Source organism: Corylus avellana, chromosome ca4, assembly GCF_901000735.1.
Source record: "Corylus avellana chromosome ca4, CavTom2PMs-1.0".
In the NCBI taxonomy this organism is placed as follows: domain Eukaryota; kingdom Viridiplantae; phylum Streptophyta; class Magnoliopsida; order Fagales; family Betulaceae; genus Corylus; species Corylus avellana.
In genome coordinates, this window is record NC_081544.1 from 7,536,848 (window position 1) to 7,560,082 (window position 23,235).

At 34.6% G+C, this 23,235-nt stretch overlaps 1 protein-coding gene and 1 pseudogene across 1 annotated transcript; both read right to left on the reverse strand.

Annotated features, from left to right (window-relative positions):
* Nucleotides 1–6,131: 6,131 nt before the first annotated feature.
* On the reverse strand, nt 6,132–7,096 carry LOC132179683 (fructose-1,6-bisphosphatase, chloroplastic-like; annotated as a pseudogene).
* A 2,270-nt stretch (nt 7,097–9,366) lies between these two features.
* On the reverse strand, nt 9,367–11,123 carry LOC132179345 (putative UDP-rhamnose:rhamnosyltransferase 1). Its single transcript, XM_059592049.1, has 2 exons — nt 10,073–11,123; nt 9,367–9,898 (listed from the first exon to the last, which is right to left on the reverse strand). The coding sequence occupies exons 1-2, from the start codon at nt 11,105–11,107 to the stop codon at nt 9,539–9,541; spliced, it is 1,395 nt and encodes a 464-aa protein (XP_059448032.1). The 5' UTR covers nt 11,108–11,123; the 3' UTR covers nt 9,367–9,538.
* Nucleotides 11,124–23,235: the final 12,112 nt, after the last annotated feature.

A 23,235-nucleotide genomic window follows, 5' to 3' on the forward strand; every position in this document is an offset into this window, starting at 1 on the left:
CTTAAGAGAAAAATTAGTCCAAAATTAGGTTTAAGTTGTGCCTTTATCATTTTTCGTTGTTTTTACCCATGACCAATTCGACCCTTAGGTTTCTCGGTACACTAGCCGTTTGACCCTTAGGGTTCTCAATACACACACATTTGTTTCTTGGTACACTGGTTGTCATCTATTGATTCGTCTAAAACAAATAGTTCCGAACCAAGAATTTTTGTTTCAAGAGATGTGGTTATTTGAACAAAAGACTCAGTCTTCCGGCTGTTTCTGGTACTCTGTACTCGTTACCGCGAAGTAGATCTTAAGGCTGAGCTGAAAAGTGAAGTACTCACAAACGTTGACACTGGATTCAGCCAAAGTGCCTCACAGGTAACTACTCAAGCACTTGTTTTATCTTTCAATATTTTATGACTAAGAAAGAAAACCTATAAATTGAAAGATAAAGTACTAGTTTACAAACTAGTTACCTTTCTATTTCTCTCTTTCTCTTTTTCTCTCTTTTATTACTAAAGACAAAGAACAAAATTAGACTAGAGAAGAGTGGAGGAAGTCTTCTTCGTATTTCACTTGTTTTTAAAATACATCTTACGAAGCCTATAAATAGAGGCATTCAAAGACTAACTTATAAGGCTTTTACTTCTCCTTATTTATGGTAATAAATAATAAAAACTCATTTATAAGTTAAGACTTTAGTTGAAAATTAAATAAACACATGAGTTTAGAAAAACTAAAATCCTTTATTAATTAAAAGAACTTATAACTTCTACCATTTAAAAAGATGTCTCACGTTTTGATTTGTTTACTTTTCAACATAAATATGTTACTTTTAAAAAAGATTTTGCTTTTGATGAAAAAATTGTTGTGTACGGTGTTGGGTTTCACAGTGGTTTGTCTGTTGTAGAGAGAGTTTTATTTACTTTTGTAGGGCCCCTAATCCATGCATCATTATCGATGGCTTTAATTTTGTGGTCCTTCCAATATGGTATATTTTACGAGTAATTGGGTGGATGGTAGTACTGTTGGCTACCTTTATTATTCATTTCAATTTGTTTTTTGTCCACATGCGTCATTCTCTTGGAGAATTGAACACCTATGGTCCACAACATCATTCATGGTTAAAGTAGAAACTCATATATGTTCATTTGTTTGAATTTTGGTGCACGCATTTGTTTCTTAATTATATAGTTATATTAGGTCACTGCATGTTTTTACTAGCTAACATAGTTCATTCATGGTGTAGAAATGGAAGCGGCTTTGGTAGACTTAGAAATTTACCATGGGGTCTATGTCTGGAACAAGGCTGGAATATATAAGTGGGTCTGTTTTGGACCTAAAGGATATTGATGCATATCGTCTTAATTTGTTTTATGGACATTGAAAATATAGTGGAGGACCATCTAGGGTTCAAAGACAACGGTAAAATATATTACAATTTTGATGATGATGGTTATGAGGGTGTTCATGGCCTCAGAACAGATCGGGACATAATTAAAATGTTGAATGAGTTGGTAACAGAGAGGAGACGGAAGTTGCAAATATTTGTAGAGCATGCAGCTGTTGTGACTGTTTTTTTGTTATTTAATGTCGCAACTTTCACAATCGGGCAAAAATATTTCCTTGTTTTTCTTTTTTGTTATTATTATTTATATTTTTCTTAATCTTTTCTGAGACATTTTCGCCAAAAAAAAATTTGAAATTGAATTATAATGTAGTTATTGAAAAGAAGCGTGGGAATTGGAAGATGAATGGTTACGCTCGAAGCTAAATAAACCTTTTAATGCCCAAATATTCCAATAACAATAATAAGCATAAACACAAAAGAAAACATTTTTATAATAATATCACATCTCTAATAACCAAAATTTAACATTTTAAATGATTTTAGAATGGCTGAAATTGTTAAACATTTCAAAACTTTCCATATGTTTTATACTTGGGTACATCGCAATTTTCAGGGAGGCCATCAACTGAGGGCAGTACTGGGAGCTCCACAAACCTTATTTTGTCTGCTAAATGTGAAGGTATGGAAGGCAACCTCTGAACGTTTGTTTGGGTACTGGAAATGAAGGAAATCCGAATACCCTTTGCTGCCAACTGTTTGGATAACTAAAGAAATGGGATCATATGGCCAAATGCCATCCATGGAAACATCATGATCATATGGATATTGAAGTTAAGCATTAATCGCACTGACACGCGCGTACAAGTCCAGTTTTGCTTTGGCTGTTTTTGTGGCCAATAATAGATATTCCCCATTGAAAACGTACATGTAGATAGCCTTCTTTATGATGAAGGTCCCCGGCCAGACTGCTCGCTGTTAATTCTTTTTTTTTTTTTAGTGTCGATAAATTTAATGTCAAAACATGTTTGATTGTACGTAAGTCTTGAATTTATTGTTAAATTGGTGAAAAAAGTATATTCAAGTTTGTTTGAACTACTAATGTCTCATGGATTCTAAACATTTTAGAGAACCTTCGGTTCTAAGTTGTGTTCCAAATTAGCTCGAACTGAAAATTCGAAGTTTAGACAGAAGCTAGCTTCCGTTCCAAGACAGTTAGAACCAGGGAAGGAGCCAAGAAGTTTTATGGGAGGGGATCAAAGCAATTTTTTTTTTTTTTTTTTTGGAGTGTGTAATGAACTATAGTACTTTTTTCTATTTTTTTTCTTCTTTTTCTAATCACTGGTACTTAAATACAATGAGGAATTGAGCTTAGAATTGTGTCACACTCTCCAATTAAATATTTAAATTCTAACAAACAATATTCTCAATATTTAATAACCATAATATACTTAGATTAGGAATTGAGCTTAGAGTACTAACCTCAAAAAGTGTGACCTGCGTTGAGTTATTTTGTACCTCGTTGATTAACATGATATTTTCATAAGTGACACACAATCCAGGATCAAATTCCAATAAACTTTGTGCATTTTTTCTTTTGAAATAATCAAGTATTGTATTTGACTTTCTCAACATCTACAAATAAATTTACATGATCATTTTGAGTCTTTAGAAAATAAAGAAAAAATATGTGTAGGTTAACAATGAACAAAATCACATGAATAACATAATCATCACATAGACTCTAAGTTAAACATTACACTTTAACCCTATAATTATTATTCTCTTCCTATTCCATTGATCTAGCAACTTACCCCAAATTTATAATATTCATATTTACATACAATAATTAATATGATTATAATATGACATATTAGAACCTAAACCCCATGGGCATCAATTTCCATTGAACTCATGAAAGTCTAGGGTTAATTAACGCTTTAAATGTAATTAACACATCCAATTAGCAATCCTATTGTTCACATACCAAAAGCCCTAATTTAATTCATACTATACAAATTAGGGTTTATGTCCATAGTATAAACAATAGTGAAATTAAAGCTTTAAACCCATTAATCTAACAACCCGGATCTTAAATCATGCATAGAAATCCACTACACACAAAAACTCCTAGTTAATCTTAGGAATTTAGCTTCTTACTAAAATTCCCTCAAATTCGGACCTAATCAAAAATTCTCTAAATCATTATGATTTCAAACTTGAAATTCAATGGGTGGAACAAAAACTCAAAGAGAAACTAGAGATTTCTCAATGGTATTAGTTATAAAAACCCATCAAAATAAAACCCATCAAAAATTCTCATACGGCCATACCAAATCAAGAACCAGAAATCCTCACAGAGAAAATATCCAAGATATACATACATACATAAAGAAAATAACAACAACAAAAAACACAGAAATTTCCAAGTAGCAACAGGAATTTCCAAGTTTCCAAGCTGACAGCCAATCTATGAAGGAAAAAAAAAAAAAAAAAAACCAAATTTCCAAGCCAAACAATAGAAAAATTAACCAAAAGAAAACCACAGGATTAACCTAAGAAGTAAGAACCAACCAGTGGAAGAGAGTTGGGGGGACCAGGACCTATCCATTTTTTTTTTGGGGGGGACCATGGCCCCAGCCGGTCCCCCTCCTGGGGTTAGAACTAGCCATGTGGAAGTGACTTTGAGCTAAATACTAGGGGTAAAAAGGCGGGTGGTTATTAATCTCCTGCAAACCGCTAACTGCATTTATTATATAATAAATATTTTTATATTTTTATATATAATCATAATAAAAAAAATATTTATACTTATAAATTTATAAGTCCATATACGTTAATATTGACATTATAATAATGGATTTTTTTTTGTTTGTTTGTTTTTCTTTTTTTTTTTTTTGTAGTACAATAGAATAATGGATTCAAGTCTAAAGGAAAATGTCGAATTTGGATGGCCCCAGCGGAGAGCAATTAGAATTTTGGGGAATGAGTAAGTTGTTTAAGAGTTCTATGCAATAGATGGAGAATGAAGCTGGCATATCTTTGCGGGTAATCAAAATGTTTTCAAGTCCCAATTGAATTTTTTTTTTGAAAAATTTCTGCCTCTTTCTTGAGCTGCTGTTGCAACCTAAACGGCATAAAGCAATTCTGACTTGCTCTAGTTCTCCTGGTGATCAAGTCGCCAAATTTTTTTTTTTTGTTTTTTTTTTTTTTTGTTTTAATTTTTCTTATTAAAAAAGGTTAATTGCTAACCGCTTAAATAACCACTAACCGTTAAGGCGGTTACGGTAGCGAATTTAGCCAATAATCGCTAACTGTAACTGTCTTTTCATCCCTACTAAATCCTAATAATCTATGGAGTTTCAATTTGACTAATTAAAAAGGTAAAATAAAATTCTATAAGACTCAAGCTAAAAATAAAGGGATAAATGCAAAGTTGGTCCTTGTGGTTGGCTTAAACTACCACTTCAATGACAATCTACTCCCCAAACTATCAATTGTGACAATATACCCTCCAAACTACCAAAACAACGACAATGTACCCCCAATTTAAAAAAAAATGACAAAATTACCCTTACTAAAATAAAAACAAGAGTACTAAAATTTATTTATTTTTTCAAAATTTTAAGGGCATTTTTGTCTTATTGAAAATTTTATAGGGGTAATTTCGTCATTTTGCTAGCATTAGGGGGTACATTGTCATTGTTTTGGTAATTTGGGGGGTAAATTGTCGTAATTGATAGTTTGAGGAGTAGATTGTCGTTGGGGTGATAGTTTGAGAGGGTTAAGCGGGCTTTACCCAAAAATAATTTATAAGTTCATGTACTTAGCCTAAAGTATATATCACTCCTTGTAGTATAAAAAATGATTTATACGTCATTAGGGTAGGCCAAAATAACAGTTTACTCCCTAAAATCAATTTATGCTAAGTGACTTAATAAAATCTGTTACTTTGCCACGTCATACCCAATTAAAAGTGCGATACGTGTTATTATTAATTTCTGACTTTCAAAAATGACGACTAGGATTTTTCACATAATTCTATGATGCCAGATAAGATTATATATCAATCATCACTCCAAATCATATTGCTATAGTAAATTAACATAATCTCCTCAGTCGCTTCATAGAATACAACTGCCAAATTCTTACACAGTGCTCTCAAATCGTGGCTAGAAAGATGAAAATAAGGGACGATTACACATGGAGTAAATTTTGGGGACAAAAGAGAATATGTTATTTATTGTAGTAGTATGACGTGGAATGAGGACTGATAACTAGTGTCATAAAATGATGTAGAAAATCCTAGTTGTCATTTTTTAAAGTTAGAAATTCATAATAACATGTGTCACGTTTTTATTGGGTATGACATAACAAACTTATGAATTCTGTTAAATTACTTAACGAAAATTGATTTCAAGTAATAAATTGTTATTTTGGCCTACCCTAAGAACCTATAAATTATTTTTTATACCACAGGTAGTGATTTGTAATTTAGGCCAACTACATCAATATATAAATTATTTGTTATACCACAAGGATTGATTTGTAATTTAGGCCAACCACATGGACCAATTTTATATTTATCCCAAAAATAAATTAGAAAATTTCAAACACAACTAAAAATAAGGAATCAAAACTCTAAAATTTAAGGACAGTTTTCTCCTAAATTGGGCGGAAAGAAGTTACTTTCTGTTGAACATCACCATAACTTCCAACTCTTCCATGTCTTCCAAACTTCCAAGAAACAGAGGAAGTCCTCCCCCCCCCACCACCCCACCCCCAAGTTAATTTATACCATAACCAATGGAATTTGGAGATTATTATAGTGTCAAACTTCATAACCAGGATTTACTTTCTGTTGAACATCACCATAACTCTCCAACTCTTCCATGTCTTCCAAACTTCCAAGAAACAGAGGAAGTCTTTGATGCAGCTTAACTGGTTGAATTGAAAGAATCCTTCTTTTACCATCAGAACCTCTGCCCCCAGCTTGCTCCACAAGAAAACTAAGAGGGTTTGCCTCATAAACTAAGCGAAGATGGTCCCTGGGATTCATTGCCACCCCTCCATACATTAGAGTTCGATGGAGATCAGCTACAAGAGAACATATATAACGGGCTGAGTACTTCTTGGGGTATCTGCCTTTTCCTTGTCTCACAGTGTCAATATACCTCCTTAACCCTTCGGGCCAGTCAAAATATCGTGCATCATTTACTGAATAGATTTGTCCTGACATAATAAAAAGTCTTCTTAGCTTAAATATTAGTTTTCCTTATTTAAGTTCAAATGAATACTAATAACAATCTGATAGCATTTATGCATCATTAGCATACAATTCACATGAACTGATTCATCATTACCTCACGGAGGAATTTTAATGCTTGGATGTGTGAGAATGAAATCTCCTGTTGAATGATCCAAAGTAAATGCATGTGTTCCCGAACCAAAGCTGATGCAGAGTATTGTAGCTGATGAATACAGAACATACCCAGCAGCTACAAGCCTCGCTCCAGTTTGGAGCGAATTCAGCGAAGCCTTCTCCTCCTTGGGGAGATGATCCAGTTCCACAAGGCGGTTATAAATTCCAAAAATTGTTCCGGTTGGAATGGATGCATCAATATTTCGAGAACCATCAAGGGGATCCGTTACCACCACAAATGAACCATCATCAGTTAACCAGATGGGAGCATCATCTTCTTCTGAAGCCATTGCTGCAACTTTTCCAGAACTGCGAAGAGATGACAAAATGATTTCATTCTGCACAACGCAACAAGAATATTGGCCTGTCATAGTTGTTTCTGCCCTTTTTACCACTACTGGTGGTAGAAAACTTAGTTGCTGTAAACAAGAGTTTTCTTCTTTGAGAAGTAAACAGTGCAGTGAAGGGGCATAACAAGAAAACAGGAAATATACATGTTCGCTAAAAGTTACACTCTAAAATTTAAAAGATCCAAAAAAAGAGGGAAATGAAAAAACAGAAAAGAATACCACCTATAGCAGTCATCAAATCATGCAGGAATCCTAGGAAAATAAGCTTAAGCTTATTCCAGAAAAGCTCAATTCCATGACAAGTCTGCTTATTCCTTTCCTGGCAAATCCAGATAAGGCAAGCTGGACATTTGCAGATATTACTGCTTCTATGTTACCAAACCTCCCTTTCTGAGGTAAGCACTGTTAATATATTTTCTTAATTGACTTTCGTTGATTGTGAATTTTGGTTTGCTAATACAGGTTGGACACAAATTAGATTGACAGGCCCAAATGTTATTGAGTGATCACTGAGTTATTGGGCTTTATACACCTTAGCTGAGTAGAATATCATCGTGAGTCATGAGTCGGTAAAATTCTTTGGTGTAATCTATCACACTTTTAGATTCATGGCGAAGGTTGTTAAATTGAGAATAGACCATTTGAGCAAAGTACACTGGAAGGAATTTATCTTTAAGCCTATACTTCATATTCTCCCAAGAAGAAATCTTTGGCTTGCCTTTGCAAAGTCTCATCTCTTGGACTTTATCCCACCATGCTGAAGCATAGCCATGAATCAATGTTGCTACTAGCTTCACAAGTAGATTCTTTGGTGTCACCTTGTAGTCAAAGAATTTCTCAATGGCAGTAAGACACTCAAGAAACTCTCCAGGTTGAAGGAGACCATGTAACTCCGGTAAGTCAATCTTCAAAGAGTCAGAATCTCAATAGAATGTCCTCTCATGGTGTGTACAAACTGTTTACAAATAGAAACTCTCCAGGTTGACTTGGAGTTGAGTTAAACCAAGCGGGTATTGAGCTGGTTGTCAAACAAACTCTTTACAACCCTACTTACCAATAAGTCGCACGTTGTGTCAATTTATTTATTAAAGGGAATAACTCCTTCCGGAACATGCTCATAACATGCCATTCCAAAGGTAGAATAACCAAAAAAAGGGACCAACATGGCCATGGCAATTGAATTGGCAACCTATCTCCTTACCGGTAGTAACAGCAAATTTTGTGTTTTTTTTTTTTTTTTTGTTAATTTAGGAAATAAAATTATTATTTTTATTTAAATACACTTTACAATAAAAAATAATATTTAGTTAAAGCATATAAATATTTAGAGAGTTTGATGTTTAGTACGTAGTTTTGAAAAGTGACCTGCTAAATCAACAAAAGTAAATTTTTAGAGTTAAATGTAGAGAGATTTTGAAAAGCTCAATATAAATGCTCTAATTAACCAGAAACATATAACTACGACACATTTTTTCGCTATTATCAGCATTTTTTGTATGAGACAATAATATCACATCTCACATGCCAACTGGCCTCCATGCATAAGTTATGTATCAAATTTCTAATCTTTTGCAATGTTATTCATCTGTTAGGTTTCTTTGTTAAATTTTGTCAAAATTCTCAAAATACTCATAATTTTTTTTTTTATAAAAAAAAAAAAACAAAATTTCAGATGTGGGTATTTTTGCGAATTCCGTTAAATCCTAACCCAAGCTTGAATCATTGCAATTTGTTTCTTTTTTTTTTAAAGGGGGCATTTTAGTAATTTTGACACCTATCAGTGAGGATTTAACGGAAAGCCTAACAGATGTGTGACTTTGCAATAAATTGGAAGTTCAATATACTAAATTGAGAGTGTCTTAACTTTGTAGGAATAATTGCAAAAGTGATGAAAATTCTGGCGGTTAAGCGATGAAGTTTCCATTTTTTTTTTTTTTTTTAACATTGATATATTTTAAAATTTATTATTAAGAAATAAATATGTCTATGCAAAATATTTGGATTGTAGTTACTTGAAATTATAGAGAAATCATGGAATTTCAAAATATAGAACTCAGAGGACAACTGATCAATAAATTAGCCCTAAACATGACAATGTAAATTGCAAATTAATTTATATGTTTAAAACAAAAAATAAATTTTGTTAAATTGTTTATTTATTTCATTACTTATATTATTTTAGTACTTTTAATAATTTTTGTTTAACTTTATTTTTTCTTGCCCCCCTGTTATCTAATATCATGGCTCTGCCATTGGCCTTAATAATATACATCCGCTAGCTTATTAAAAGTAATTAGAATATAAAACACTAGATGGCTGCAATCCAAAAACTTTATTGAACATTAAACACATTCACAACAGTAAAGGGTACCGGTAATCATCGATCGATAGGCTAGAACTTCTTAATTAGCATCTTCCATAGGTGTTTGATGATCATTTTTTTTTGTAAGAGCCCATAAACTCAATGAGATGGTTTATGTAGTTCTCATGAAGCTCCTGGTTGGCAAAAACTCCTTGCATTTGAGCTGCCTTCAGTCTTAGTGCCTCTCCCTCTCTGTCTACTATCACCAACCTCGTGGACTTGGCAATGGCGTCTCGATTGAATGAGCCATCTGGGTTCCTCTGAACCTCAAGACCAATACCCTTCTCCACTAATAGCCTAGCATTCAGATTCTGGTCAGCCACCATGGGCATCAGAATTTGTGGGTGTCCAAAACCAAGCGACTCGATAATCGAACCCCACCCAGCGTGGAAGAGACACCCTCCAATTGCAGGGTGAGCCATAATTTCTACCTGAGAATAAAAGACAAGCTAAATAAGAATTTTAGGAAAGCGGTATATGTGTAGATGAATAAAATATCTTAAGAAATTTTAATACAGTTAATATGGTAGTAAATATTATAAAAATATTAGTAATCAAATTAGTAAATTTAGTATTTTCTATAGCTTAAACTTTGAAGATCCAACCTGTGGCGCCCAACCAAGCGAAACCATGCCTCGGTCAGAGATTCGATCAAAAAACCCACTAGGCAAAAGTTCTGAGGTGCTTAGCCCCTGGGGATTTCTGAGAATCCATATAAAAGGAAGCTTGGAGAGTTCAAGCCCATAGGCCAATTCATGGACTTGTTCAACGGGCATTTTGTACTCGGTGCCAAACCCTACAAAAACCACAGACTTGGGTGTTTGTTTTACCAGCCAGTTGAAAGTAGTAGACCAGTTGGTATCAATATGATTAATGTTGTTTCCAAACCTCGGACTTGGAGGGAGTAATCCGACAGGTAAAACTGGCTTTCGTAAGAGTTCTTCAAGGAGACTTAGATATTCTCCTTCAAACTCCCGACAGCTTCTTATTGAAACAAAGTTGCAGCCCTCAAGAGTTGTAGCGACGCGTTGGCCGGTTGACATGCCTGTTATGTCGGGACAGTAAAAGTGTTGGAAATATTCTGCCGCCTGATCAGGCCTGAAGGAGACAAGAGAAGGGAAAGGAACCCATATTGGTGGCACCGTGAAATCCTCAGGCTTGGTTCGTTGGTTGGGGGACTTCAGCTCAGAAGGTGGCCCTGCGAAGGTTAATGTACTTGAAGAATATGCGCTGAAAAGGGCACAAGGCACTCCAAATTTAGCAGCAGTTTCAGGGATCCAGCACTGGATGATATCAAATAGAATTAAGTGTGGGGGATCTTTATGGATTAAGTTTTCAATTGGTGCCTTTAACCCATCACACGCCTTCTTTAGATACGGAATCTGCTCTCCTTGCAAGTCAACGGTGGCCTCACAATTTTCTGGGAGGCCATCAACTGAGGGCAGTGAGAGCTCCACAAACTTTATGTTGTCTGCTAATAGTGAAGGTATGGAAGGCAACCTCTGGAGGTTTGTTTGGGTGGAAATGAAGGAAATCCGAATACCCTTTGCTGCCAAGTGTTTGGATAACTCAAGAAATGGGATCATATGGCCAAATGCCATCCATGGGAACATCATGACGTGGAATTGTTTGGAAGCCATGATTTCTCTTTTAGCCTGAAACAACGGTGAATCAGTAGTCTCAAATGTTAGAATACAATGGGAGGGGTGGGAACTTCACCTTTGTAAGTAGGGAAAAGTACACTTTACCCTTCAAGTTTGGAGCAATTTTTAATTTGACCTCTAATGTTTCAATTTTTGCAATGCACTCCCCAAACTTTCAAATTTTTGCAATTCAACCAATTTTATCTCAAAATTCTCATATTGCCCATAATTTCTAATTTTTTTTTTATTTTTTATAAAAAATAAAAAAAATAAAAAAATCGGGTGTGGCTACGCCTTTGGCCATCTAGCCATTTTTGTACCTCCAATTTTTTTTTTTATAGAAAAAAAAAAAAAAATTGAAGCAATATGAAAATTTTGAGATAAAATTGGTCGAATTGCAAAAATTTGGGAGTTTGAGAGGATGCATTGCAAAAATTAAAATATTGGAGGTCAAATTGAAAATCGATGGAAACTTTGGGGGGGTAAAGTGTACTTTTCCCTAATTATATAATTAGCAAAAACAAAAGTACACACTTTACCCCTCAAAGTTTGGGGCGATTTTCAATTCGGTCTGTAATGTTTCAATTTTTGCAATGTACCCTCCCAAACTTGCAATTTTTTTTCAATTTGATCAATGTTATCTCAAAATTTCCATATACACATAAACCATCAATTCTCACATATATTTGAATTACACCCATATGAAATAATTACAACTTTTTTCTTCTATACGTGATAGACTGAAAATCAAAGAGAAAATCCCCAAAGATGTACGTTTTAGTCAAATTTCAGGGCCCCAAGCCACAAAAGTCAAATTTAAAGAGTTTATTATTGCAATAAAATAATTTGTTCGTTCTTTTTTTGTTTTTTTTGTTTTTAAAAAAAATAATAATTTAAAAGAAATATCAGGATAGCTCTGCACTCTGATCATGCGGCTATGGTCGCTATTATGTTTAGTTAATATGACACACATGCGTAAATCATAAAGAAGGCTACCTACATCTTTTAAAATATGATTTATTGTTTTAATAAATAAATAAATGCATAAGTGAAGAAAGCAAAGCTTGACTTGTGTCAATTAGCTCGAAAATTAGCCATCAATGTCTGCCACTCGAAGATAATGCTCTAGAGCATTATTTAATTACCCCCCAACCCAAAAAAAAACATGTGCTTTATGTTTGAATCCAATAAGTGAATGATTAAAACCGGGCTGTCACGTTTTGCGCATTGTTATTCTACTTGATCAGATAAGGTTTCTAGATCTAATTTATTCATAATTAGATCTGGCTTTCTCTATCAGTTCCATCCATTAACATTACCGCTCACTATACTCGTCGGCCACCCCTTCTTTCGGTTGCCAACCTTCATGCATTATTTTGCCGGCCATTGGGAATTTTGGTGTTTTTTATTATTTTCTTGATTTTGTATTTTCGTTTTTGCTTCTAAATAAGACAAATTTACTATTGCTATGGCTGTAGCAAGTTTTGGATTTGTTGTTTTCTTAGGTTTTGCTCAAGAATAATGGAATAGTTTTCGGTAGGTCGATCTTTTGTTTTCTTTTGGTTCTTTTATGAGAGTAAACTATTGACTGATGACGGATGAGTTATCAAGTTTATAAAAGAATTGTCATTGATGAAGGAGACAATGACCATAGACATGATTCGTTAGTTTATGTTGCAGATCTATATACTGATTGTGTTTATGTAATTTTTAAGGTGGTGTTTTATAATAGCCCTAGAAATTATTGGGTATGTCATAGATAGTATTAAGGCCGTATAATTTTCAACTTGTATCTTTGGCATTGTATGATGGAACATTTTGTTTCAGATTGATTTTATATAAATGAAGATAACTCGTTTATTTAAAAAACAAAAAAGTGAATAATTAATTGTAGTAAATCACACTGATTCCCATATGGTATGACCATATCTCACACATTTTTGTAACAAAATGATCACTCCATACAAATTTCAGTCATTTTTACTATTCCGACACAACAACCAAAGCCGATAACTAGGTGGGAATAAGAAAGAAAGAGAAGAGGAAGAAGTGGGGTAGAGGAATTGTTATTGAAAAGAACGGGATGGAAGAGATTGATTAGGCATCGTGGCAAAAAAGATTTTCTCCAGATTGATGGAGATATAGTAAAGGAATGGTAACTATATAGGTTCAATAATTGAGATGTTAAAGGAGTTCAAATGGGAATCAATCTCCCCTTGAATAATATAAGTATAACAAGCAGTCGTTAGAAAGTTGGCCCTAAGGTAAGGGAAAAGACACACAAAAAAGATGGTACAATTTGATTGGTTTTTGGCCATACCCATTATTAATTACATTATAAAATAATACTAACTTTTAAAATTTAAAATTTAAAACTAGGGCAAGGCTTAGGTGCGGTAGTGCAAAACTACCGCACCATGCTGTAGTCCAAGTTTGGGCAATAAACAAATAGTTTTTTTAAAGAAAAAGAAAAAGAAAAAGAAAAATATTTAAAAACTAAAAGTATTAAAAAAATAGAAGAGAAAAAAAAAAAAATGAAAGGGGTGGAGCCACCCCTTGGCCAAAATGAAAAATATTTTTAATTATTAGTTTTTTATATTTTTTAATTCTTAAATAATTGTTTGTTATATTTAAAAAAAAAACCTATTTTTTCCCAGCCCAAAACTGCACCGTTTGGTTCAGTTTTGAATTTTTCCTTCTCAAAACTGCACCAAACGGTGCAGTTTTGGACTACTGCATGGTGCGGTAGTTTTGAACTACCGCACCTAAGCCTTGCCCTTAAAACTAATAACCTAATTAATTAATAAAATTAAAAGACCAAATTATTCTCATATCATCATACATCATATTGTTTCTCTATTTAAAGGGGAATTATCAATAATAAAGTATGAGATGATTATTGTTTTAAAATACAGTTTACTGTGTTTTGAAGGTTAAGGTTCCCTTGAAATAGTCATTGGAGATAACGGCTTTCTTGAAATAGCCAGTTTATCATTTCTTATGTTTTGTTATTAGTTGGTTCGCATAAAAAATGCATGTTGAACAAGTCCATGAATTGGCCTATGGGCTTGAACTCTCCAAGCTTCCTTTTCTATGGATTCTTAGAAATCCCGAGGGGCTAAGCAGCTCAAAATTATTGCCTGGTGGATTTCTTGATCAGGCATGGTTTCTCTTGGTTGGGCCCCACAAGTAGGTTAAGTCACTGTTTATTATATCTCAAAAGTTTAGGTGAATATAAACTTAGCACATAAAACATTTAATCAAAATAAAAAGTAAGGGTGTGTTTGGGATTGCAATTTCGTAAAAATAATCTGTATTTTTAAAAGATATCACAAAACATAAAGCATTTGACATTTGGATTTAAAAAGCACTTAATTTAAAATAGGAAAAAAAATCTGCAATTTTAATAAGCAGCCTATAGGGTGCTTATTTGAAAATGTACGAATTTAAACTAAAATCAGGAATTAGCATAATAAATATTTAATAAAAAAATATTTGAAACATGTCTTATCAAACGCCTTTGCGATTTTAAAAAGTAGTAATTTTAAAAATGCTATTTTTAAAAATGCTAATTTTAAAATTGTACTTATTAAAACTGCAATCTCAAATGGATTCTAAATGATAAAGACAATGTGTGAATTTAGGATCTTTGCTTTGATAACATGAGGTCGATATTAGTATATATTATCATCACCGTATTAACATATTTGTGATATAATATTTTATAATATTCTCAGCCTATAAAAAATACAAGCTTTTTTCTTAAAATTATATTTTATTTAGCTTGTCTTTCATTCTTCTGGTAGAAATTCTAGCTCACCCTGAAATTGGAGGGTGTCTCTTCCACGCTGGGTGGGGTTCGATTATCGAGTCGCTTGGTTTTTGACACCCACAAATTCTGATGCCCATGGTGGCTGACCAGAATCTAAATGCTAAGCTATTAGTGGAAAAGGGTATTGACCTTGAGGTTCAAAGGAACCCAGATGGCTCATTCGATCTAGACGCCATTGCCAAGTCCACGAGGCTGGTGATAGAAGACAAAGAGGGAGAGACACTAGGATTGAAGGCAGCTCAGATGCAAGGAGTTTTGCCACTACATAAACAATCTCATTCACTATATGTGCTCTTACAAAAAAAATGATCATCAAACACCTATGGAAGATGCTAAGAAGTTGTAGCCTATCGATCGATGATTACCCCTTTTACTATTGTGAATGCGTTTAATGTTCAATAAACTTGGAATTTTAGCCATCTAGTGTTTTATACATGTTCTTCATTTTAAGAAGAAAATTCGCTTAACCTTCCTTAACATTCACTACTTTTGCAATCATTCTCCTAAACTTGTTAATTTTTTAATTTAGTCATTTAGTGTATTTAACTTTAAAATTGTTGCACAATGTCACCCATATCGTTAGAGTTTTGGGTAGTTAAATTAGATAGTGTAGGTGAAATGTCCCTTATACCCATGTATTTAAAACTTGAATAATTAAAAATTATAGAAAAAAAAATAGAACCCATGGCTTGGTCGTGGGTCAGCATTGCATCAACTTTTTTCTTTTTCTTTTTTAATTTGTAAACAGGGTTATTTTGGCAACCTTTATTAGGATTTAACATAAAATCCTAACGGATGAGTGACATTGCAAAAATTTTAAAGTTTGATACACTAAATTGAGAATTTTTTAAGTTTGGAAGAGTTAGGGGTGTTGAGTGAGCAAGTCGCTCGTGAGCGAGCTCGGGATTGGCTCATATAAGCTCAGCTTGATTATTAAATGAAACGCTTCGTGAACACAAATCTTGGCTCGAATATTAAACGAAGCAAGCTCGGCTCGACTGGGTTAGGCTCGTAAGCAAGTTCGTATAAGCTCATGTGTGTGTATATATATATATAAACCAAATAACACATAATTAATTACAAATCTCATAATTATTAAAATCTTAAAAATGCATTTATATTTAAGCGTTAGAAAATGAAAAATTCTAGACCCTTCGTGATCAAATAGAGAGAGAGCAATCATTAAAAGACCCCAATTTAATTAGAGCAGACCCAAACGAAAGGAAGAAGAATCAAGCAGAAACTATTGAGGGAGATTGCGAAAGACAGAAATTATTGAAGAATCAAACATACCCAAGCACTATCACTACATATTTGGTGAGCGAGAGTGAGAGAGTGGGAAATGAGAGTTCAAGTGGAAGATGCACTATGACTGGTGAGGGAGATTGAGAGAGAAACGTTGAAAAAATATTTTTTTTGTAGGGGCGTTGTCCCTATGCAGTCTGAGTACAACCTGTTAACTTGTCGCCATTGCTAAGAAAACACCAATCCCAAGTTTGCTTATCTATAAAAGGATGCATACTCTCTATCTTTGAAACCAAATACCTTGCTGTATTGACTCAGTCTCCATACTCAATTAGCCAGGCTAAGCAAATGCTTATATGCAAGCTGGCTTCTTAAGCTGTTTAAGAGTACTTGAAATTTAATTTTTTTTCTTTTTAAAAAAAAAAATTAAATAGAAGAGCCAGCTTGCGAGCTGGCTTGGCTCGAGCTCAAGCTCGAGTAAAATTTAAACGAGCCAAGCCTAAACAAGGGAAGCTCCCTCAAGTTTGGCTCGTTTACACCCCTAGGAAGAGTTAAGTGAAGTTTTTCCTACTTTCAGGGAGGAGATATATCTTATTAATTAAGAGAGTAATCATCTTAAATTTGGGTTTATGTGATAAGACCCACATAAAGGTCGTGGGATATGTTTTATTTATGATAGGCCAATTCGTCAATTTATTGACCCATTCCTGCTGGTTATTTGGTTCTTTGGTTGCCGAACCGTTTTCTGGTTGTTTTGGGGTTGTTGTTTGGGTTCCCGACCCATTTTCTGCTTATTCTTGTGTAATATCCCTTTTCCCGAATCCCTCTTTGATTAGAAAAAGGAAAAAAAAAAAAGAAAAAAAAAAGTAGTAATAATTCTTTGTTGTTATAACACATTAGCCTATATTGTGCCAGCTCGTCCTATGAGCGATTTTTCATTATATTAATTTTTAATTTTTTTTGTAAACTTCTTAAAAAATACGAAAAACTTCACTTACCCCCATGAAATGTCATGTATTTTGCAAAGATCCCACAAAATTCAAAAACTCTCACTTCAGTGTATCGATCTTTTTGATTTTTTTCAATTACCCCCATCTATTAGAGATTAGAGGTTAAATTAGAACGCAAAAGAGGTAAAATGACCTATATACCTCTAAAATGTTTCTAAAATTTCAAATTTACCCTTAATGTCAAACAGTCAGCATGTTACGTGAATGCTTTTACATACATGTAATGAGATAAATTGTTAGGTTATGAGGGAACCTAGACCCATTATATTCGTTAAAGGGAACCTAAAACCTTTTCAAACATAGAGTTTGGATTAATTTTATGATTGGTTTATTCATAATATAATGTCCTTTAAATAGACAAACTATTACAATATTTTATAGGGCTGAGTCATCAGCTCTTATTGGAATATAAGCTAAGGCTGAGTCATCAAGACTCTTACATGGAAATAAAGAAAGACAATATCAAATAAAATAAACACAATAAAATATTCTACGATATCATATATTTTAATATATCATAATATTAATAAAACTCCATTCTCGTAACATTCATTTCTCCCCTTGAAGAGTACCTTGTCGTCAAGGTCCTGAAAATCTTGTTCTTGGAACCGCATCTGTAGATCTTTAGCACACCCATACCTAAAATCTTTTTTTTTGTTTTGTTTTTTGTTTTTAAGTGCCACCGAAATCTCAAATTTTCACTTGAAGCAATTTTCTCCTTCCTTCCAGACATGGCATAATGTCATACACGTACACTATCTTTTTTTTTTTTTTTTGGAACCAAGTAACATCAAAGCCCTTTTTTCTTCTTCTCATTTAGGTGAGCCACGATTTAGCGATAGATGACCAAGATGAAGTTGGCGATTTCAGTAGAAACACGACTGAGATGGGGCAGTGTTGGACTAGGATGGCAAAAAGACGCATATCTACGGTTGGGGGTGCTGCCTTTTTCTGATCTGCTGGCGCTATTGGATGGTGGCGGAATTGGGTGACAGTGAGATTGAGTTGTGGAATTGGGGCTTCAACGTGGTGGAATGGCTGAATGATGACTTCATTTTTTTGTATATCAAACCCCCTCTCTGAGTGAAAGCTGTCGATTTTTTCTCCATCCTTTCCATCTACTCTTCTAATTTCTTTATCAAGCCTTCAAACATAGTTATGAGACTAGAAAATTGTTGTTGAAGTCGATCAAGACGTGAATCCTCCATGGATAGTTGATTGCTATAGTGATGCAGCGTGACTTGGTGGGCTGCAACAAAGAACACCAATAAGGAACGGGATAAATAATTCTAGATCTTCAGTCTATCGATGATCTGAGAATTCTTCTCAAAATATAGAGTCTATCTATGATTTCAAGGAAAAATATGAAGAAAACTCACCTATGAGTAATTCTTATTCAACAAAATTCAATAAACAACATAAACTGATAAACTAGAGGCTATAAACATGTATTTATAGCCCCAAGACTCCCAAGCCTAATAAAATATGACATAAATACCCCCAAAACCCTAAACTTAATAAAATAACGAAATAAAGACTCTCAAAACCCTAATCCTATTAAAACAAGAAATAAGGTCGGTTTAACCTAATTAAAGCGCGGAAACATAGCATAAGGCCCCGTGTGCGATCGATTGCAGGCACAAGGGCGATCGATAGCACAACTAGAGGCCTGGTGCACATAAGTGTCCTGCGTGCGCTCGATCGTAGGCACGTGGGTGCTCGATCGCACTTCCAAGTGCTATGCAAGCTACATCATTCTCCCCTTGTTGGAAAGAATTCGCTCTCAAATTCGGCCAGTTCTTTCCACGTTCTTTTGGATGTCGAGTCAGCTCATTCCATTCTCCTCTTCTCAAAATCACAACAAGGCCACACCTAAAAAAAAACATGATGGCTCTAATCATTAGTAGACTGCGACAATGATGTTGAAGGCCCCGCATCTCACCTTGCCATGTAGACTTGCCATGCTTTTCTCGTGCCTTGTCTTTCCCATATGCCATTAAAATCTTCAAATAACTAGCAACGACCCCGTCACTTTTTGATAGAACATTCCCCTCCGCCATATAGATCTCATCACAAATTTGGTTGAAATTTTTTGACAAAATAGCATCTACCCTAAAGAAATCAACATAATTAATTGGCGTAACACTCAAATCAAAGGCTTTATCCACGGGGCTCTTATCAATCACATGATGTGTAGAATTGTCATAAAAAATTGCAAAACTATCCGAAAGATTTACCTCTTCCAAGGGTTCCTCTTCTTCATGAAAAATTGCAATACTCTCTGAAAGGTTTACCTCTTCCACTTGTTCTCCCAATTCTTCAAGCTCATTAGTGCTCTTGATGTGGAGTGGATGCTTAGGAAGTTTAGACCCCGGCACTGACTCAAGTTGAGGTTGAATATCTCGCAATGGTGGCACCTCTTTTGGTAATTTTGCTCGTAACACGTCGAGAAATCTCCCCAACAGCTTTGTTATTGGTCCCGGTAGCACTTCCTTAATGCCGCTTTCCTTGTCCGTCAACTCCTGCTTTGCTACAAAGGATTGACCATCCCCTTGTGAAGGTTTTGGCTTCGCTCGTTGGCTAGGTAGCAATGTCAATCTAATTTTACCAAACATGAAGCTATACACATTCTTTGTTTCATCATGGATAGCAGCTTTATCATATTTCCATGGCTTTCCCAACAATAGGTGACACGTCTCCATGTCAACCACATCACACCAAAAAGTATCCCTATACTTAGCTCCAATGGAAAAGGACACTAGACAACGTTTAAAAACCGTTACCTTGTTTCCTGTTGGGGAACTAGTCCAACCGATAGAGAGTAGGATGTCTCTTGGTCTCAAGCCCCAACTTGCGAACTGCTTCCTCCGAGACTATATTCTCATGACTCCTTGGATCAATGACAAGCTTGGCCCCCTTGCCTCCCATGGTGCATATAGTTTGAAATTGTCGGCACTTACGTTTAATGTATCGGGGCACCGAATGACACTTGATCTCCGCCCACTCCTTAGGCACTATCTCTGCCATCTTCCTAGGTACTTCTTTTTGTGGAAATTTTCTATTTTTTTTTTTTTTTTGTTACCATGAACTCTTTGGGTTGCAAGCAATCTTGGAATTCCGATGTACCGGGTTCGAATCTAGTCACTTGCTGATTGGCATGAACTTGCGCAAGGTGCTGACGTCCTTGCGTTCGGCACTTCGCAAACAGGCTTATAGATTTATTCCCATTGTGACTACACTAGTCGGATACTTGGGTAGTGAGGTTTTCAATTTGATCCCTTATAACCTTGAGTCGATCTTCTGTGTGTTGCCAACGTTCAGCGATAGATTTGCCTTCCTCCTCCGCGAATCACAGTCTTGGTTGACGACGACAATTGTTCGACCCATCGCCCATGTGCTATAAACGAATTGCCGGTTGCTCCTTATATCCTGCCTCCGTGCGCATATGCACCTTGTTCATGTCTGCACAGCGGCCACTCCTCCCTTTTCATTTAAAGTAATTGAACTTTGATACCAACTGATGCAGAGTGACTTGGTGGGCTACAACGAAGAACATCAATTAGGAACGAGATAAATAATTCTAAACCTTGGGTCTATCAATGAACTAAGAATTCTTATCAAAATATAGAGTCTATCTATGATTTCAAGGAAAAATATGAAGAAAACTCACCTATGAGTAATTCTTATTCAACAAAATTCAATAAACAACATAAACTGATAAACTAGAGGCTATAAGCATGTATTTATAGTTCCAAGACTCCTAAACCTAATAAAATATGACATAAATATCTCAAAAACCCTAAACCTAATAAAATAACGAAATAAAGACTCCCAAAACCCTAATCTTATTAAAAAAATGAAATAAATTCAGTTTAACCTAATTAAAATGCAGAAACATAGCATAAGACACTGTGTGCGATTGATCGCAGGCACAAGGGTGATCCATCGCACAGAATCGCGGTCTTGATTTGTGACGACAATCGTTCGGCCCACCGCCCATGTGCTGTAAACGAATTGTTGGTTGCTCTTTATGTGCTGCATCTGTTCGCACGTGTACCTCATTCATGTCTACACAACGGTCACTCCTCCTCATTCATTTAAAGTAATTGAGCTTTGATACCAACTAATGCAGCGTGATTTGGTGGGCTGCAGTGAAGAACATCAATAAGAAACGAGATAAATAATTCTAGATCTTGAGCCTATCAATGATCTGTGAATTCTTCTCAAAATATAGAGTCTATCTATGATTTCAAGGAAAAATATGAAGAAAACTGACCTATGAGTAATTCTTATTCAACAAAATTCAATAAACAACATAAAGTGATAAACTAGAGGCTATGAGCATGTATTTATAGCCCCAATACTCCTAAGCCTAATAAAATATAACATAAATACCCCAAAAACCCTAAACTTGATAAAATAATGAAATAAAGACTCCCAAAACCCTAACCCTATTAAAACAATGAAATAAAGTCGGTTTAAACTAATTAAAACGTGGAAACATAGCATAAGGCCCCGTGTGTGATCTATTGCAGGCACAAGGACGATCGATCGCACAACCAGAGGCTTGGTGCGCATAAGTGTCCCCGCGTGTGCTTGATCGTAGGCACGCGGGCACTCAATCACACTTCCAAGAGCTCTGCGATCTGCATCATATAGAAAACAATCAACCTAGCTGCTCTGAGACCAATGTTACATGAATGCTTTTACATATACGTAACGAGATAAATTGTTAGGTTTTGAGGGAACTTAGACCCTTTAGATTCGTTGAAGGGAACCTACAACCTTTTCAAGCATAAAGTTTGGAGTAATTTTCTGCTTGCTTTATTCATAGTATAATGCCCTTTAAATAGGCAAACTATTACAATATTTTCTAAGGCTGAGTTATCCGCTCTTATTGGAATATAAACTAGGGCTGAGTCATCAAGACTTTTATATGGAAATAAATAAAGACATTGAGGAATGCTAGGCTTACACAAACAAATTTTACAGAAATTTTTTTACAAACTAATGTGGTAAAACACGATTGAATATTATATTAGTTCAAATTTTGGAAAACCTAATCATGTTGTGCCACATTAGTTTGTAAAAGTTTTATTGTAAAATTTGTTTGTAAGTCTAGCACTCCTCAAAGAAAATATCAAATAAAAACTAAACACGATAAAATATTCTACAATATCATATATTTTAATATATCATAATATTAATAAAAGTTCATTCTTGTAACACAATAACCGAGCCACGTTAGGGCGTGAAGGGGCCATGGCCCTCCCAAGGTTAAAAAAAAAGTTTTGACTTCCTGAGAGAAAGAATGAAGGAAGAGTTCATTTTAATGGCATTTGCAATTCTTTTTGTCTTTATGTAAAATCTTTCTTTTCTTTCTCATTTTTTATTTTTTGTCCTTCTATAGTGTGAAAGAGGTGTAGGCCGTGTCCTTTTATAAGTCAATATGTATAGCTTTTCACCATTTTGTGATATATTTTGAAATACTACTTGACACTCAAAAATCAAAATCGGGTTAGAAATTAGACATGTAAACATTCTAGTCTAACAAATAGCGAGAAAATTAAAAGGTAATATTCTATTAAAAGGTAGGGTTAAATGCATTTAAGGTACCTGTGCTTTGAGCCAAAATCAAACGGATATTTGAGTTTTCAAAAATATCATAAATGTTACCTGTGGTTAGCAAATAAACTCACTTGGTGCTTTCGTCAGAATTCTATTAGTTTTTTTAACTGAGCACCACGTCACCTTACACGTGGCATGGTACTTGGGTTAACCAATCTCTCCATACTATTGGTTAACAGTTGGATCGTATTGAAGAAAAATTTGATAGTACTCCTGTTACCCCTATTTTAAAAGGTGAAATACCCATACTTTCTCTGCCTGAAGAAAGAAAATACCTTGGATTGAAGACTAGTAACCAAAAACATGTTGAGAAAATTGATGATGCTTTTTGAATTAAAAGCTAGTCAAGCTGGAACTTCTGGAAAAGCTTGTACTATCAAAAGAAATGCTGAAACCTCTAATAATTCTGA